At 56.0% G+C, this 17,138-nt stretch overlaps 1 protein-coding gene across 4 annotated transcripts; it reads right to left on the bottom strand.

Moving 5' to 3' along the window:
* Positions 1 to 8,170: 8,170 nt before the first annotated feature.
* Positions 8,171 to 16,573, bottom strand: TRIM56 (tripartite motif containing 56). Of its 4 annotated transcripts, none has more exons than XM_087867863.1 (3): positions 16,279 to 16,573; positions 15,337 to 16,062; positions 8,171 to 15,225 (listed from the first exon to the last, which is right to left on the bottom strand). In XM_087867863.1, exon 3 carries the CDS (start codon positions 15,222 to 15,224, stop codon positions 12,909 to 12,911), a length of 2,316 nt encoding a protein of 771 aa, XP_087723989.1. In that variant the 5' UTR covers position 15,225; positions 15,337 to 16,062; positions 16,279 to 16,573; the 3' UTR covers positions 8,171 to 12,908. The 4 variants fall into 4 exon arrangements, with proteins under 4 accessions (XP_087723989.1, XP_045629779.2, XP_045629781.2 ...); XM_045773823.2 differs by having other exon boundaries at positions 15,337 to 15,499; XM_045773825.2 differs by having other exon boundaries at positions 15,337 to 15,467.
* Positions 16,574 to 17,138: the final 565 nt, after the last annotated feature.

Genomic DNA, 17,138 nt, shown 5'->3' with positions numbered 1-17,138 from the left:
AAACCCCCAACCCAGGATGGGCCCAGGCTCTTCCCTCACTATGTCCCACGGCTCCCATTCCCACCCCTGACTCCTTCCCTTCCCCCAGAGCAGCTGCTGAGCAAGGAGCTGGTTCCCACTCAAGTCGTGATGATTGCACACTCTCCCCCGCCACACTTGCACGGGAATGGTGACATTCTGGGTCTTGGTCCAGTGGCTCTCCACCCCAGCTTCACCTTAGGCTTACCCGGGAGAATTTGAAAAGTCCTGAGAGCCAGGCCCACCTCTGATGATCTGAATCTTGAGTCAGAATCCTGGGATGCTGGCTTGGTTTGGTTTTTGTCTTTATTGGCTCCTCCCTGGGGTTGAGATTACAACCTTAGACCACCCCAGTGAGTGGTGTGCAATTTCAGACCCTTGTGGCTTTGAGGTGGTTTTTGGAGGCAAGGGATCTCACTAGAAAGAATCTGCCTGACGGTCTTCCCCAAGGCCTTGAGCCTGGGTCTCCTGGTGACAGGGAGTCGAAGCCTCTGGAGGGGGTTGGGGAGGAGGACGGGCCACACTGCCCTTTGACCCATCTGCTCTGTTAGCAGTTTCTGGGCCGGTTCATGTTTGTGGGCTGGTTATCTGTTGACCTTGGACTTCCATCTTGACTTTGAGATGGGTGGAGAAGCAGAGAGGAGATGAAAAGCTGGCCCCGGGCGTGGAGGAACTGTCTTCAACTTCAGGGCCGGAGAGGCCAGAAAGGGCCTGGAATGCCTCAGAAGAGGGCCACATGAAATGCTCAGGAAGGCCCCTGTGAGAGCCAGCCCGAGAGCTGCATCTGCAAGATGTCACTATCCTAACTGTCATCTGCAAGCTTTCACGGAGAGCTGCTTTTATTGCCCTTTCTGCCCCTGGGGCAGGTAAAGGTGCTGGGGCTGGAGACAGGGCTCTGGCCCTGGAGGGATTTAGGGCCCAGTTCTAGAGAAAGGCAGTTATAAAGACAAGGAGTTTCGAGGAGGGGTGTGCCAAATGCCTCTTGAGTGATACAGGAGATCAGGCATCCAGCCAAGGGATATCTGAGGCCTGGGGCAGGCCCGGAAAGGTCCAAGGACCTGACCTTTGGGATAAGGCAGAGGGGCATGGTGGGGGGTGGGGCATGTCAGCCCGGAGAAGCAAAGTCATGTGGGTAGAAGGTCCTGGGAAGGAAAAACACCAAAGAGCAGGCCGAGGGATTTGCCCTGTGTGTAGGTGCCTGGCAGAGCCTCCCTGCTCCCTGCCCGTCACCCACCCGCCCGGACCTGCTCTCTTAGTCAGTCCCTGTGCTGGGTACTCCTGCCCCTGCAGCTCTGGGGTGGTGATGAGGCCCCCGTTATTCACAGCGTGGACCGACAACTGGCTCCCTGAGGCATGCTCCCTCTTTCCCAGAGTGCAGCCCAGCCTGCCAGCTCACCACCCAAGAGGGCTGGCCCCAGACCCAGACGGCCTCTGTGGGTCATGCCAGGGTAGCCGGGAGCTCAGGGCTCTGTGGGGGGAGACCTATCCCTCCTCCTGAGCCCTCCGCCCTGCACCGGCTAGCTCTGGCAAGGGATTGGGCCCTCTGGAGAAGCAGAAGTCCAATTGTCTCATTTCCAAGGTCTTGCTCCTTCAGAGGGGACACCAGTGGAATTACAGAGAGACCAAAAGGAGAGCTTTGGGGTCTAGGAAATGGAGGGGGGGACTTCTTATTCTGAGCTCCTGCTTTAGACTGGTGCTGATGGAACCCATTCTGCTCTGGATGTATCAAGTAGACTGAACTCTCAGGACAGGCTCAGGGGACCTACGTCCTCAAGTGTTTATCCTTTCAGGAAGTAGCATGCCACGTATTCTGTGGCGGTGGCCAAGGTGGGAGGCGACAGCTGATCCCAGATGGAAAGCCCCTGACTCGGAAACTCCCTGTTATCACTTCTGCTAACCCCAAGGGACCGTAGGTAAGGGGAAGAGGTCCTGTTGTGTCTGGCACAATGAGCTGGTTTCCGGGCTGAATCAGGCAGCAGGTGGAAGGCGCGGGGCTGTCGCTTCTGGTCTGGGGCAGAGGCTCCCCTGCCCTCCCTCTGGGACAGGGCTTTCCTGCTAGTGGATGTTAGGTGGCGCGCATGTGTGTATGTGTATGTGTGTGTGTGTGTGTGTGTGTGTGTGTGTGTATGTGTGTGTGTGTGTGTGTGTGTGTGTGTGTGTGTGTGTGGCGGGGGTGGCGGTGGTGGTTGAGGAGATGGGCACCTGCCAGATCTGTCTTAATTGCGGGGCCTCCCTAGGCCTGCTGGGCTTCTCCACAAAGCCAGCTCCTGTTTGGGGAAGATCGGCAGGAACAGTGGGTGAAAGAAGGAAAGTGGGAAGGCCTTCATGATGGGGACAGGATCTTCTTCTGCCCTATTTGTCCCCTCCATCTACACCACCCATCTCCCCTGCTGTTCTTATGTAACTCAGCCCTTCACAGAGCCTCCCAAACAGGGCTTGGACCCTACCTTTCCCCCAAAGGCTTTCCAGCCTCCTCCAGGCCACCCTAAGCTGTCTCTCCTGTGAACTTGAACGCTGGTACGATCAGACGCACACAGTCAGACACACTGCTCAACATTGGATCATTCTTCAACCGCACGTGTTGATTTTGTTTTCCCTACCGGGTTGTGCGCCATTCAGAGGTAGGAACTGTTTGGATCTACGTTTTCCTCCCCTGTGTCCCACGTGGGCAGGACTTGGGCCTGACAGCCAAATACCTTAAAGTTAACATTGCCTTCTGAGAATTCAATTAGGAAGAAACACGGTTTAGGAGAGGATATTAGCCCTCTGTAGAAATTACCTAGGAGACTGTCTGTCTGTAAATATCCCAAATCCAATTAAGGAGACCTGGGTGAAATCTCAGAAGGACAGATAAGATTGCAAATGCATTTTAGGGACCTAACTGCATTGTCTTCTGCCTGGGGTGGTGGTGGGGGGGGGAGATGCCAACAGAGGGGAGACTTCCCCCTCTTTATGAATGGGGCTTCCAGGGAGACCCAGCTTGGAGCCCAGTCTCTAGGCTGTGCAGGACGGTTAGTGCTCTGTCCCAAAACCCTCAGGGGTCAGGCTGTGGGACTGGGCTGTCCCAAGGTGGTGTGGATGCTTCCACCTATCATCTAGCCCTTGAAATCATCCAATGCCCTGGCCTTGTTCTGATCCCATAATTGGCCATTTGATTCTAAAGCTGCCAGGAGAAACGTGTCCGGGTGCCTGGGGTCTGTGGCTCTGTCAGTAAATTAAGAAGCGGGTATTCGGTTCCCAGCCCTAGTCTTTGTGCGCCCGGTTGCCGTTAGTTGGCCCTGAGCTGGGTGTGTCCATGGCATACACGCATTAGGAGGGAACCAGGGAGGGCTGTGATGCGCGTCCAAATAAAGTCACTTAGTCTGGTGACCTGCCACTTTCCCCAGCTGGTCATGTCTTCCCTTGATGTTTTTCCACTTGCTGTTTGCACTGGTCCCTAGAGGCAGGGCCCAGGAAATGCCTTCTCTATGGTGGACTGATTGATTGGTGCTTGGGGGGTGGGAGGAAAATAGCTGAGCCAGGGGCTTTGTCTCCAGAAGGTGTGGGGAGAAGGCACACGGTCCCAAGGGGTGAGGGGAGGAAGGAACGATGAACTTGGCTAGACATCTCCTGTGTGCCAGGCACTGGCTGGGTGCGTTTCCATTACATATCTCATTTCTTCATGTGGGCGCCCCACGGTATCTCACTGCATTCATTATACAGATGAAGTAACAGGTCTGGAGAGGTTAAGAAACCTATGGCGGCGGGGTGGGAGGGGGGGTTGGTGGTGGTGTTGGCGGCGCCTGGCTGGCTCAGTCGGTTAAGTGTGAGCTCGGGTCATGATCTCGGTGTCCTGGGATGGAGCCCTGTGTTGGATTCCCTGCTCTTCGGGGAGTCTACTTCTCTCTCTCCTTCTGCCCCTCCCCTTGGCTTGTGTTCTCTCTGTCTCTTTCTGAAATGAATGAATAGAATCTTAAAAAAGAAAAAAGAAAAAAGCAAAGCAAAGCAAAGCAAAGAAATCTATGCGGGGGTCACCCATTGACGAGTGCCAGAGCCGGGGTAAAATGTGGCTCTCCTCATCCTGAATCCCTTTCTTGGAGGAAAGGAGGAAAGACCCCGAAGGGAAGGCATATAACCTTCTGTAGTAGGAGAGGGGCTTCTGGGTGGAGAGGTGGACAGGGCTTGGAGGCATTCCTGGAGGGCTCTGCTCCTTGCCCCCCCCCCCCCCCCCCCGCCACCAGCACTTGCCCTTGGGGGTCAGACTTGGCAGCTATGGTCCTCGACTGAGGATTAAATGATAGGAAATGAGCTTCAGGGAAATTCCAGTCTTGATTCTTTGATGAGACGCAAGCCGGCACGGCGCCCTGCCTGGGAACACCCTACCAGCGTGCCTCCCCCCATGTGTTTACAACCCCCTCTCTCCTGCAAACACCAGCGAGGGTGCTGGGCTCCAGCCACATGCAGAGACCCATACGTGAGGCGTGGTCCTGCTTCTCCAACATCTGGACTCAGATTCTCCCTGACAATCCCCCATCCAGCTCCCGCCTCCCCTGACGACCCACTTCCAGATGTTGCTCAGACAGCTCGGCCTCCTTCCTTTCCTTTCCTGCTGCCTCCCTGAGCCCTTAGATGGAAACATAAGCGCTGTGTCTCCCTGAGCACGGACATGCGTGTCCTCAGGTCTCCACAGGCTTCCCACCGCTCCTGATGTTCCTGGGTCTCCATTCTTTTCTCTAGAGATCACTTGGGAGCAAGGGGTTGTGCAGCAGCCAGTGCCAGCTGTGGCCTCCTGTGGCCAGTTCTCCACCACTCCCCCGGGGAGGTTCTGCCCACAGGGCCTTCCAGGGAATCCCACCCTGCTTCCTCTGTCCCTTCTGGTTGATGTGTTTTTTTTTTTTTAATCACTCTTCCTACCGACTTCCCCGATCACCCCGTCCCGCCCCCAAAAGATATCTCTGTCCTGAAGCACAGCATCTCCTCAGCTTCCACGCTCTTCCTGGCAGGAGAACCACAGGGTCTTGGGGGCAGAGAAGGGGACTGGGGGCTGAGGCAGGAGGTGAGGGGCCTGGCTCCCCCTGCATGGGCCCTGCAGAGCCGCCCCGGTGAGGAGACAGAATCTGGGAGTGCTGGCACCCTGGGGTGGGCAGGGGTGATCTAGTTCAGTTCCCAGCAGTAGGAAACCCATAGAAAAGTGATCTGGGGGGCTCCCCTGAGCTTGAGGCTGGGAGCCTCCCACACAGTCTGGGGGAGAGCAGGAAGGGAGGTGTTAGGGAGCGGGCTACAGGAACAGCCCTGCCCCAGTTCTGCAGGGCCAGGGCTCCCTAGTCCCCTTCTCTGCCCTCAGGAGGTCTCTGTGGTTCTGCCAGGAAAAGTCTGGAGACTGGGGTGCTGCGTTTCGGGGCAGAAATATCTTTTGGGGTGGGACGGGATGATAGGGGAAGTCAGTAGGAAGAGTGATAAAGAAAAATATCAACCAGAAGGGTTGAATGAGCCGGGTGTGGCTTCCCTGGAAGGCCTCGTGGGCAGCACTCCCAGAGGGGGAGTGATGGAGAGCTGGCCCCAGACAAGCCACAGCTGTCATTGACCTCTACCCAGGCCCTTGCCCAGCTCCCGGTGATCTTGTCCATGTTATGTCATTTCCAACCTCAACTTCCCCATTTTTAAACCAGGGATGATAGTAATCGCTACCTCCTAGAACCACTGAGAGCACTAAATGAGATAATACGTGTAAAGTGCAAAGCAGGTGGAGAGAGGCCTGGCTCTGAGGAAATGCTCAACAGATAGCGTGCGTGCGTGCGTTCATTCATTCCTTCATTCATTCATTCTCTACTATGTCCCAGGCACTGTTCTTCAGGCGTAGGGTACACCTGCGCACAAAACAGGCGAACTGCCCTTTCCTGGGACCCGCATCCTTCACAGGGTGGGCTGGAGAGGAAACAAACCGTCCACAGTAATAAGCAGGATAAACAATGAAATGAAACAGTACCGTAGAAGGTTGAAGGACCGGGGGAAAAAGAAAAAGGACAGCAGAGTGGGATTACTTTTTTCCCCAGAATTTGGATAACTTTGCTCTTATTCATGCCTCCCTTCTAAGGAGGAGGGATAACCCTCTTTCACCGCAGGGTCTGCCGGGCCAGTGGCGTCGCCTGCTCCTCCCACTGCTGCATCCCAAGTGAGGGACGGTGACGAGGTTCCAGCACCAATTCGCTCCTTTGTTCTTTCAGCCAACAAATATTTACTGAACACCGATCGCGGAATGCTCTCTGTGAATCAGAACTTCTTGTCCTGGGGAGGAGGGGGCTGCGTGTGGATAATCTAGGTGAGAAAGTGACTGGGGTCACTGGTGGGGACAAGCGAGTCTGTGTGCCCTGCGTGGTGACCTACAACCTCTGTGCCCCCCCCCCCCGATTTAGCTGGGTGGGGGCTGTTCCAACTCACCTTGCTTTGGCTGTTTTCTGCCAGTAAGTTGATGGACTGTCCCTACCTTAGTGTTAAGGGGAGACAGTTCTCTATGTCTGAGAAGGAAGAGACATTTTCTGAGTTGACTATTGAGCAAAATCAAGGTCAGAGAGCCCCATTCCCCTGCCCTCAGCAGTGAGGAGGGATGCTGTGACCATCTGCCCAGCCTGGGACACGTGCCCGCCTTCCTGCCCCTACAGTGAGGCCTCTGCTGCCCTTATAGGGAGCCTGGCCTCACCCCAGCAGCGCAGTGCAGGGGAGAGAGGCCCCTAGTGTCTGTGGCCATGGCATCCTGCTGCAGACCCCAAGGCCATGGGGGAAAGGGCTGGGGCTGCCTTCTCAACCACAGAGGAGGAGAGACCCAGGTCTGAGGGAGGAGGCTCGGCCACATGGCGAGGAACCCCAGGCCGTGTGTATGTCTGACCGCAGAGGCAGACGCTCCGCCTTGGGGTCTGGAGCTGGGAACAGGCCGTTCTCCCCACAATCACCGCTCACATGGACCGCGGCTGTGTCTCCTGTGCCCGGCCCCCTCAGCTGCTGAGTCATGCTCCCCGGGGTTCAGAGAGGCGCCGGTCCAAAGCCGGACTGAGTCATTTAATGATGAATTGTGGAATTCTTATTCAAGCTGTCACCGCAGCAGTGGTGGGCCCTGACCCCCACCCCCTGCTTCCCCACCAAGCCGCTCAAAACATTCTCTCCTCAGCTGTCTTTTCTTCTCCATCTTGCTCCCCCCCCACCCCCACCCCCACCAGTGAGCACTAGACGGTGGGATGCTCAGAATTATCTCTGAGTTTCCCTTCCTGTGTCTAGATTCCAGACCTATTATAGGGACAAGGGCCTTGTTTGTGGGCTTAGGAAAGAGCCTCCGATCTCATTCCATTCAGCTGTCATTGATGAATGCAGGAAGAGGGACACAGGCTTGGGATTCGAGCTGGTTGGAGTCAGAATCTACTTATAACGAGCAGGCCTCACCCCCTTTGGTGTCCCTGTGTGTCAAATCATGTTAATGATTCCTACTTTGTAGGAGTTGAGGCTTCTGGAAGCCGATGGGTAGGAAGCACAGGTAGGCGGGCACTCAGTAACTGCTGTTCTATCTGTATTCCACGGGGAGGCCAGAGGTTCTGTGAATTAAGCTCCTTCCCCTTCCGGCTGGGCACAGCTGGCAGCAGGGGGTGCAGGAGCTCCTCGAGGGGCTCTGGAGACTAGTTCAGAGCGGGTGGGGTTGGCTAGTAGGCAGACAATCTTAGAGCCCCTATACCTCCCAGCCCAGCAGGGCCCACCGTGCATGCTAGAAGGGGCCCCCAGATACCTGTTTGGTTCCTCCAAACCAGAGAACAAGCAGAGACCAGTGGTGGGCACAGCCACCCTGACTTGGGCCCCTCGCCTGCCTCCCTTCATGCCATCGTATCCCTCCTGAGTGTGCCCACGTGTAGTCCTGCTGAGCCAGGTCCCCTGCTGGCTCCCACCACGGGTTAGCCTGGAAGATCCACATCTCTGCCCAGAGGTCCTCTCTGTCTATAGGCGGGAGTGGTGGGGACTAGGGGGGACCACACATGGTGGTTGTGGTGGTCGCCCTGCTCCTGCGGTGTCCCCCAAGGACTGTGCGTTGGCATCTTTGGAGCTGTAGCAGGGGTGGTCATGATATCTGGGCCCTTTGCTCTCTGGGCTCTGGTGTTGACAGTTCCCCACGGCCATGAATCCATCTAAGAGAAGATTCACGTTTTTTCAAAAGAATTTATTAAGAAATAGAAGAAAGATAGGAAGTACACAAAGGAATGAAAGCTTCCCGTGAGGATTCTTCAGCCCATGACAACTAAGAAAAATTTGCTGGGCTGACACCATGGGTAATGAGGTCCCGATTCTGTTTTCAACCCCGTCTCTCTTGGCTGCTGAGCCAACCAGTTCAGATCTTCTCCGGAGACAAGTCGGGTTGTCTTCTCAAATCTCCCCAAAACGTCCTAATCGCCTCTTTATATACAGGCCCTTCTCTACCTGGTCCCGAAGGCTCCTCACCTGGGGCTTCAGGTGAGGTCCTGCCTTGACCCCACTGTATCTACTCCACTCTCCTATCAAAGGCCATCCGTGGTCCCTGGAAAACCTATTTTTGCTCCTGTCCTGATCCATTTAATTAAACTATATTCATGAACCAGCTGGGCAGGCTGGGTCTGCTATCTTTAGTCAAGTTACCTATTTTCCTAAGCCTGCATCTGAACTTGATCTTCCTCTGCTAGGAACATCTTCTTGAGCGCACCCTGGCAGCTCTCTGCCCCAGCTAGTCCAAAACCGCTTTCCCCACCGAAGCAGACCTCTGTGCCCTGTCCAATCTCCCACTTCATTTGCAAGATAGCTGTAGTCGTCAGCTGTCCTGCCATGGACAGATGGTCAAACACCTTGCTGTTGGCACCCACCTATCGAATCCTGCCCAGCCCAGATCACCGACCTCACCAATTTCCTCGGAAGATTTCTGACTTCCCGCTCAGACCTCTACCCCTCTGGAATTCTATCTCTGTAGCGTGTATTAGAATGACATGGCTTTATAGAGACTGTAATAACAAGATTATAATAACAGGAGAGCTAGTCCCTCCCAAATTATATTTCCTCTAAATTATCAAAAGATCCGGCCATGCTTGCCATTTCGGACTTATTCCTAAGCGTCTATGGTTCTCAGTCCTTCATTAGCACAAGCTGGTTCTCAGCTGGCTTTTAAGAACAGCACCGAATCTTAGCAAGCTGGCCATTGGTCCCTTCTGCTCCTACGGTTACTCCTGTGTCTTACACACATGGCTTCTTCAAATAACTGCTACAAAGCAAAACAAAACACCTCCTCCCAAGGAGAAACAGGTCAACTCTACCCAGACCTTCTTGAGCTCTGACCTCACGATATGTGCATGTAACACCCCCATACAGGCTTACGCCAACGGAAGAGTCCGCGATAGTTCAGCGCATGTCGGTTGAGCTTACTCCTAACCCACACCTCGGATTCGAGCTTAATGGTCCACAAAGCACTCCTCCGTCCTTCTCACCCCGTACTCACAAACAACCCCGTGAGGTGGGCGTGGTGCCTATTGTGATCCCTGTTTCACTGATGTACAAACAGGTTCAGAGAAGTGAGGAAGCTAGCCAAGATCACACGCTATTTCGTGGAGGAGCCGGCGCTCAACCCAGGTCTCTGCTACCTCACTCCCTTCCCTTTAGTAGACACAAAGATTATGGAAGAGGTTTTCTATTCCCTCTCTACCCAAACAGCATGCTTCCTCACCAGTATATGCACAACCTGGGAAGTTCCAAACATGAAACGGAATGATTGATCAAGTTAACCGTCATAGTCAAATGCGGTGTGTCTGTAAGCGGGATGTATGTTTCAGGATGTTCCTGATTTCTTAACATCTCTAGTTTAACTAAGAACTTTCTCTTGGGGGCGCCTGGGTGGCGCAGTCATTAAGCGTCTGCCTTCGGCTCAGGGCGTGATCCCGGCGTTCCGGGATCGAGTCCCACATCGAGCTCCTCCGCTGGGAGCCTGCTTCTTCCTCTCCCACTTCCCCTGCTATGTCCCCTCTCTCGCTGGCTGTCTCTCTGTCACATAAATAAATAAAATCTTTAAAAAAAAAAAGAACTTTCTCACGGTGCCGAGTGGGATTTCTGGGTCACAGTTAAGGTGCTGGGGATTTTTACACCCAAATTATGCTCAAAGCTGTACTTTCCTTCTGTTTCAGCTTTTGCCAGTGCCTTGCTACCCCTGCCCCTTAATGAGGAAAAGTTAGTACTTCCGTCAATCTTCCAAAGTCCGGCCTCCCAGGATTCCTATAGTTTCCTGGAAAGTCATGTGGTCCCTGCAGCAGCCAGGTGACATTCCCGTGGTTCCCACACAGCTCTGCAAAACTGTTTTTCTAACCCGAAGGTATATGATCCCCAGAGCCTATGACTCACCAGGTCCCCCTTCACACACAAGCAAGACACCCCAGTCTCATCTCCTTTGTGACTCAGAGCTGGGCCACCTCCTGGGAGGCAGACGGTGGCCTGTGTCCACAGTGCCCCCTACCAGAGATTTCTCATAAGCTAAGGTTTTGGACAACCTCAGATGTTTTTAGACATCTGAGGTGGGAAACCTCTGGGAAGAGTCTTACAGCTGTCTTGTGCTTTTTCTAGATATTAATTCATTTCATAGACGTTCACTGAGCACCTACTATGAGCCATCACTGTGCTCTCTGCAAATAGAGCTGCAAAAAAGAGAAGACCCTGTTCCCACCCCCACCCCCATACAACTCACCCGATATTAGTTGGTTCCCTAGAAACACCACTTGATTTCCCACCAAGTTGGTCTCAATTTGTGGATGAACTCAACAAGACCTTCCCTTGCCTTGTGGATACTCCACAATGATCTGATCACCCCGGAGGAGTCCCCGACCTCTGCATACCTCCCCAGGGCAGGTTCCTTGGTCAGTCACCAGACAGGCCCCTGCTCTGATGGCCCTTCCTCTCCTGTCTCTCCTTCAACCGGACAGTCTCGTTTGCCCTGACACATTCATTTCCCAATCCAGTAGCTATTCTCGAATATCATTTATAGAAGTGTATGTTTTTGAAGTAAATATTCAAGCATACATGTTACTTAATGGTCAATAATAACTGAAGTAGAAATGTGCATATATGAGTAACAGCACAAAAGGACCAGAACCCAGTCTCCCAAATCACTATTTACAAATGTTGAACCTATTTCCACTCGATAACTATTCAGACATACTTTTATCTTGTTGCTATCATTATGTGATCATAATTCCAAATTCTTTTTTTTTTTTGCTATGATTGCATCACATAGCATCATATTCTTTGAAATAGTTTTCATAGTTGTCATACGTGAAGGCAATAGCTCATTGTCCTAATAGACCACAATCTACTTGGCTGTCCCCCACAGCCGAGCAGTTTCCAGCCGATGACTGTGATACAGAAGTGGCCGCAAATATCTCTGTGCAAATACTTTCTTTCTTTTGAATTATTTTCCCAGAATGTATTCCCCAAAGTGAGATAACTTAGTCGTACAGTCATTCCTTTCTACCTTTGTCAAGTATTGCCAAACGGCTTTCCAAAAAGCATCGCTCCATAGCGCCGGGAGTCTACCACTCCACGACATACTTTTTCAATGTAGTTTTGGCGAATGCAAGGGGTTGACTTCGAGTTTCCGGTGCTGGCCTGTGTGCGTTTCCTCCTGGGTGCCAGCCTGTTTGGTCTTTTGAACCAAGTACATCTCTTGGTCACTGGAGGCTCAGCTCTTACTCAGCCCAGTTCTACATAGTTTCCTCCTCTTAACTGGTTTCCCTTGCCCTTTCTCTCGTTATTCTTTGCTGTGCAAATGTTTGAGGTTTTTATATAATTGAATGTGTCCACTTGACACTGACTATTTATTTCCCCTATCACTCCAATGAACAAGCAATAACCTCTCCAGGAAAGGGGTTTCTTTTCCCCACTCCGAATGCCCTGCACTTTCCCTCTGGACTTGTCCAAAATCCCTCTGGTTCTCATGAACATTCCATAGTCCACCATCCCTACATTAAATTCACTTTGGTCATCTCGCGACAGCCCCTGGCTCAACCTGTCCACTCAAGAGACCGGTGGTCCCGGCTCACCTCCGACGGAATCCTTCCCTGTGGATTCCATTCCCCCACCCAGCCCAGCCCCACTACTGACTTCTCAGGTTTTCCAACTGCTGTGGCCCCACAGTCCCACACCTGGCCTCCAAGGGTTCAGGCGAGGTTGTTTTCCTCAGCAATAATGGCCTACCTGAGGGCAAATCCCTTCACCCTTTAGTTCAGCCAAATGAAGGCCAGATTTTCGCTCTACTTTGCTGGGGGACACTATGACCAGAGGAGCCTCTACTTCCTGGCTGTGGCCGTATCAAAATCCCAGGCCTCTTGTGACCTGGCATGTCCCCCTGTTCCAGTCTGAGGGGAAGCTGGGTTCTCAGCTCTCTTCCAGAGGGCACGTGACAGACATACCCTGAGCCCTTCTTGGCTCAGAGGATTCCTTCTGCCAGCCCCCTCCCCCCCCCCCCCCCCCCCCCGCCACACACAGACTCTCCCTGGGCCATTCCATTGGGAATGGTTTCGAAGAATGAAAATCAGCACAAGCTTACAAATTTCAGAGACCTCATCTATAAGGGCAGTGACGGCAGAGGCAGACAGTCACCCACAAAAAGCAGGAGGCACGGTTAGTTCCTGGCGCCCTCCTCCCCTCCTCCTCTGCTTCTGAGAGCTGTGGTCACACCACTGCTCTTGGTCCCATTCCTGCACACCCGAAGAGGGGTTAGCAGTTTGGCACTTCACATTGAAAGGTTGCCAGCCCCTGCCCTCTGGGAAAATGCCCTTGGCCACCACATCCCATGGCAGCCTGGCCTCCCTTGTCCCTCCCGACAGTCCTCCCCCTCCCCTCCCCCACCCCAGTCCCTCCCCAGTCCTAGCCCTTTAACTATCAGAAGGGCGGACCCGGAAGACATGGATGGTCCCATTACTGAGGGACACAACCAGGTGTCTGCCGTCCACCATGGTGGTCACCCGGGGCTTTTCCAGACCATGATAGGCTGTCAGGAAGTCGCCGAGCAGTGACCCCTTTGGATCCAGGATCACCACCTTGTTGACCTCACGAAGGGTCAGAAAGATGTAGCCTTTCTTATCCACAGACACAGAGCCTGGCTGGCAGCCATGCAGGCCTGGCCCCCGGTACTCCCCAATCACCTGACCCAGCCCATCACAGACCACCACGCTATTCTGCTGCCAATCGGACCCCACAAAATTGCCCTGGGGGCTGGTGGTCAGGAACACCAGTGCCCGCAGGCCCCTGTTAGCCTTGCCCCCTGGGATAAACCGGGTGGCCAGGCTGCCTTCCATGTTGTACACCTCCACATGGCCCGACACACTGACGGCCACCCGGTCCCCACTCGGCATCGCGGCCACGGCATGGCTGGCCTGGGAGAGGCTTAGGGCCCGGCGCCACTGCACCTCGCCATCGGGGCTGATGAGGTAGAGCCTGGCGCCAGCTGAGAAGGCCACTGCCCCCTGCAGGGCAGCCACGCTGCACGGGGAGCAGCCCTCAGGGACGGGCACCGCGCCCCTATAGTCACCACTGAGGGAGAAGCGCTTCAGTGCCCTGTTCTGCTCGTCGGCCACCAGGATCTCCCGGGGGCCGAAGGGACAGAGCCCTGTGATCCGAGGAGACCGCTTGTCTCCGGGCATCCGTGTAGGGAAGCTGCAGGAAAAAATGGGCCTGGGGAGGAGGCCGGAGCCCTCCAGGTTTAGCCCAGGTGCTGGGCTGGGCTCCCGGGAAATTGACTTGAGCCTGCCTTTGAACTTCCTCTTCTTGTTGGATCTGCTGCCCCTCGGGGTCTGGGCTCCTTCATCTTCCAGGGGTGTCTGGGCTCTGCCCTCTTTTGGGGTCTGGGCTCCATCTTCCTGGGGTGTCTTGGCTCTGTCCTCCTTCAGGGTCTGGGCTCCATCTTCCTGGGGTGTCTGGGCTCTGTTCTCCTTCGGGGTCTGGGCTCCATCCCTGTTCTGGGGCTGGATTCCACCTTGTCTCTCTGACTTGGCTCCATCCTCTCTGCGGCTCTGAGGTTCATCCCCTCCCTGGCTTTCAGCTTCGCCTTTCCCACTGTCCTTCTGGGGCTGCTGCTCCTCAAAGGAGAGTCGTAGCAAGTGGCAGTTCTTGTCCAAGAGCCCAGGATGGAGCTCCAGCTGGGGCAGGAGGCAGGGGGCTGGCCCAGGCATCCAGGGGCAACCCTGCAGCTGCCGGAGCCTCTGGGCAATTGCCCCTTCCAGTGAGAGTATCTCAGCCTCGCGGCCCAGGCTGAGCACCCGACGGGCAAAGGCAGCCGCCGCCCTGGCCACCTGCTCCCGGCCCTCCAGCTCCCCCAGTCTCTCCCGAGCGGCCTCCTCAGCAGCCTCCACGTGGGCCCGTAGCTGCCCCAGCACCTCCTGCTTCTGGGCCAGGAGGGCCCGGAGGACCCCCTCAGCCACCTCCTCCACCTGGGTCCCCACCCTAGCCGCCTGCTCCCGCAGCCGGGCCAAGGCTTCCTTTTCCACCATCCTCGCCGACTCGAGCTCAGCCAGGTTGTTGTCCACACCCGCCAGCAGCTCCTCTAGGCCGGGCCTCCGGGCACGCACGGCCTCGGCCAGTGGCAGGCAGGGGTGGTCCAGGTGGGGGTCCAGGCGGCACTCGCGGCACAGCAGCTGGGAGCAGGGCTGGCACAGGAAGCGCAGGGCCTCCCCAGGATGCTGGGGGCACTGGGCCGCCTGGCGCTCCCGGGCCTCCTCGTCGTACCAGCCCGCCCTGTAGCCCACCAGGTCCACCACCCGGTGGGTGTGGGTCTGCCGGGTGCAGCGGTGCCCGTCGGCGCAGGCCTGGCACAGGTCATCCGCACAGTCCAGGCACCGGGCTGTGGCCGGCCCCCCGGTGCCAGCACCCCCCATTAGGGGACACAGCGCACAGGCGGGCTTCCCCGCACGCAGGTCTCCGCCAGCGCGGGCCCTCACCAGATCCAGGAGCCCATTGACGAAGAAGTTGGTCTTGAAGGCGGCCACACCCGCCGGCGGCACAGGCACAGTCTCACGGCACTCAGGGCAGCGGAGGTGGCCACCGTCGGCCAGCTGGGCCAGGCAGTCCTGGCAGTAGGTGTGCAGGCAGGGCAACGTTTTGGGGGCACGAAGCTGCTCCAGGCATATTTTACAGGCCAGGAAATCGCTGCTCAGGGCTTCCAGGAGGGAGGGCGAGGATCCCTGGGAAACCATGCTGCAAGCGAGGGGTCAGGGTCAGAGGGCAGTGGGTGTCTCCACGGTCCCTCCAGCCTGCCGTCCTGCCTCTCCCCCCATCCTCAAGCCCCGCCAGGTCTGGGGGTCTCACCTGAATGGCCAGGAAATCTTCTGGTCTCCCAGGGCTGGTGGCCGCTTGCTCTTGAGCTAGGTTGCCGCCCAGCTCTGTGCATACATTCGGCGAATGGACAAAAGTAACCGCTTCTTGCCTGGTGCCTTGTGCTTTGAGAAAGGACCAGACGAAGAAGCCCAGCCTTAGGAAGCGAACAGGGTAATGATTAGCACCCCGGGTTGACAGGCCTGTAGCAAGTGTGGCAGGAGCCCTGTGTGAAGAGTGCTGAGGTCCAGCCGGGGGCAGCTGCTGGGGTGGGGGCAGGCAGAGGAAGGACACAGGGGAGGGGCAGGTGGGCAGAGTCACCTTGACTCCTGGCAGCTTGGGTAGGATAAGCGGCCCCAGTTCCTGCAGCCTCACACACCAGTCTTCTTCTAGACCCTGGGAGCAGCATCAGGGGTGGTGGGGGCCCTACTTCCTGCTGGACTAACTCGATAGGGGTTCTGGAGCAGAAGGAAGGAAGGTTGTGGGGAAGGGGCTGCCCTGCTGTCCCTCCAGCTGCTAGACTTCAGGGTCACCAGGGCCTGTGCCTCATCTCCTAGAGGCCTTTTTGCCTGTCCTGCTGCAAGGGGCCTCCGCTTTCCTAGAAGCCTCTGAGTTGTGCGGTCCGTCTGTGACTCCCCGCTGATGCCAGCACAGTGGCAAAATCCTCCAGGAAGAGACTGCCGGAGAGGGGAGTCCCCCCAAACTTCTGGGGAGTGGAGGCTGGGAGGAAAGGCCAGAGAGGGAGAGGGGGTCTCTCCCAGGTCAGCGTCTGGCCTCTGGTCCCAGAGTGGGGCAAGGTGGGGTGCTCCCTCCCACCCTCTCCTCTCCTCCCGCCTTCCGGGTCTCTCCCCTCCCCCTTCCTCTTCCTCCTGCTCCCTTCCCCCCACTCCCTCCAGCTCAGCTCCTTTTTCATCTGCATTCCCAGGCCCTCCTTACCAAGCCTGAGCTGACCCCGGGCTCCAGGACGGGGAGTGGGGGGCCCCCCGAGGCCTGGACGCCGCTGTGGCTGGGTGCCTGAGAGAGAAACAAAACTGAAACTAATGGTACTTCAGCAACTTCCGTCCCCAGCCCGGGACACCGACTTGCACGGCCTCAGGCCCCGCCTTCTTCCCTACCCCAGCCCGGACCTCTTCCTCGGGAGGGAGACCTCCACCCCTGGCCGCGGGGCCCCTCCTGCAGGCCCTGGGGCTCGGTGGGCCTCCCCGGGTTGGCCGGTCCGATCTAGGTCAGGATCCGTGCAGCCAGTTAAGGGTGTTTGTCACACACACACACACACACACACACACACACACACACACACACGCAGAGGAACGGCCTGAGGACACGTCCTCTGAGGGGAGAAATTAGAGCTGAGTCCTGGGGCCAGGTCTCCGGTGAGGCAGCATAGCTACAAACCCAGTCCTAGGTGGGGTCCTTCAGGCCACAGACCTTTGCTGAGATAGGGGAGAGGCATGGGAACCAGATGAGGAGCTTTGGATCTGGCTTAGTGAAGGCTTCCTGGAGGAGGCATCGCTCGAGATGAGTTTGAAGGGCACACAGGGGTTTGGGGCAGGAACACAGGGAAGGACGTTCTGGGAATCGGGAACAGCAAGTCCGTGGGTACAGAGGAATGAAATACCCCAACTCTTCCCAGTGGCTCCAAGTAATTTGGGGTGGTTTATGGGAAGGGGACATGTGAGTGCCGGCAGATGCGGTTATAGAAGGAAGCAGTGGCCAGATTGTAGGGGACCTGATGTTCTCCGTGAAGGACTCTGAGTTTTATCCAAAAAGCGAAAAGAAACCGTTGAAGGATACTT

The sequence above is a fragment of the Ursus americanus genome, chromosome 2 (genome assembly GCF_024610735.1).
Source record: "Ursus americanus isolate L20-20 chromosome 2, mUrsAme1.1.p, whole genome shotgun sequence".
Taxonomy (NCBI): domain Eukaryota; kingdom Metazoa; phylum Chordata; class Mammalia; order Carnivora; family Ursidae; genus Ursus; species Ursus americanus.
The sequence above is the reverse complement of the archived record's forward strand: the minus strand, read 5'-3'. Positions and strand labels throughout refer to the sequence as shown.

Coding starts and splice junctions, on each gene's coding strand:
- TRIM56 (XM_087867862.1), bottom strand. CDS start 15,224: ATGGTTTCCCAGGGATCCTCGCCCTCCCTCCTGGAAGCCCTGAGCAGC.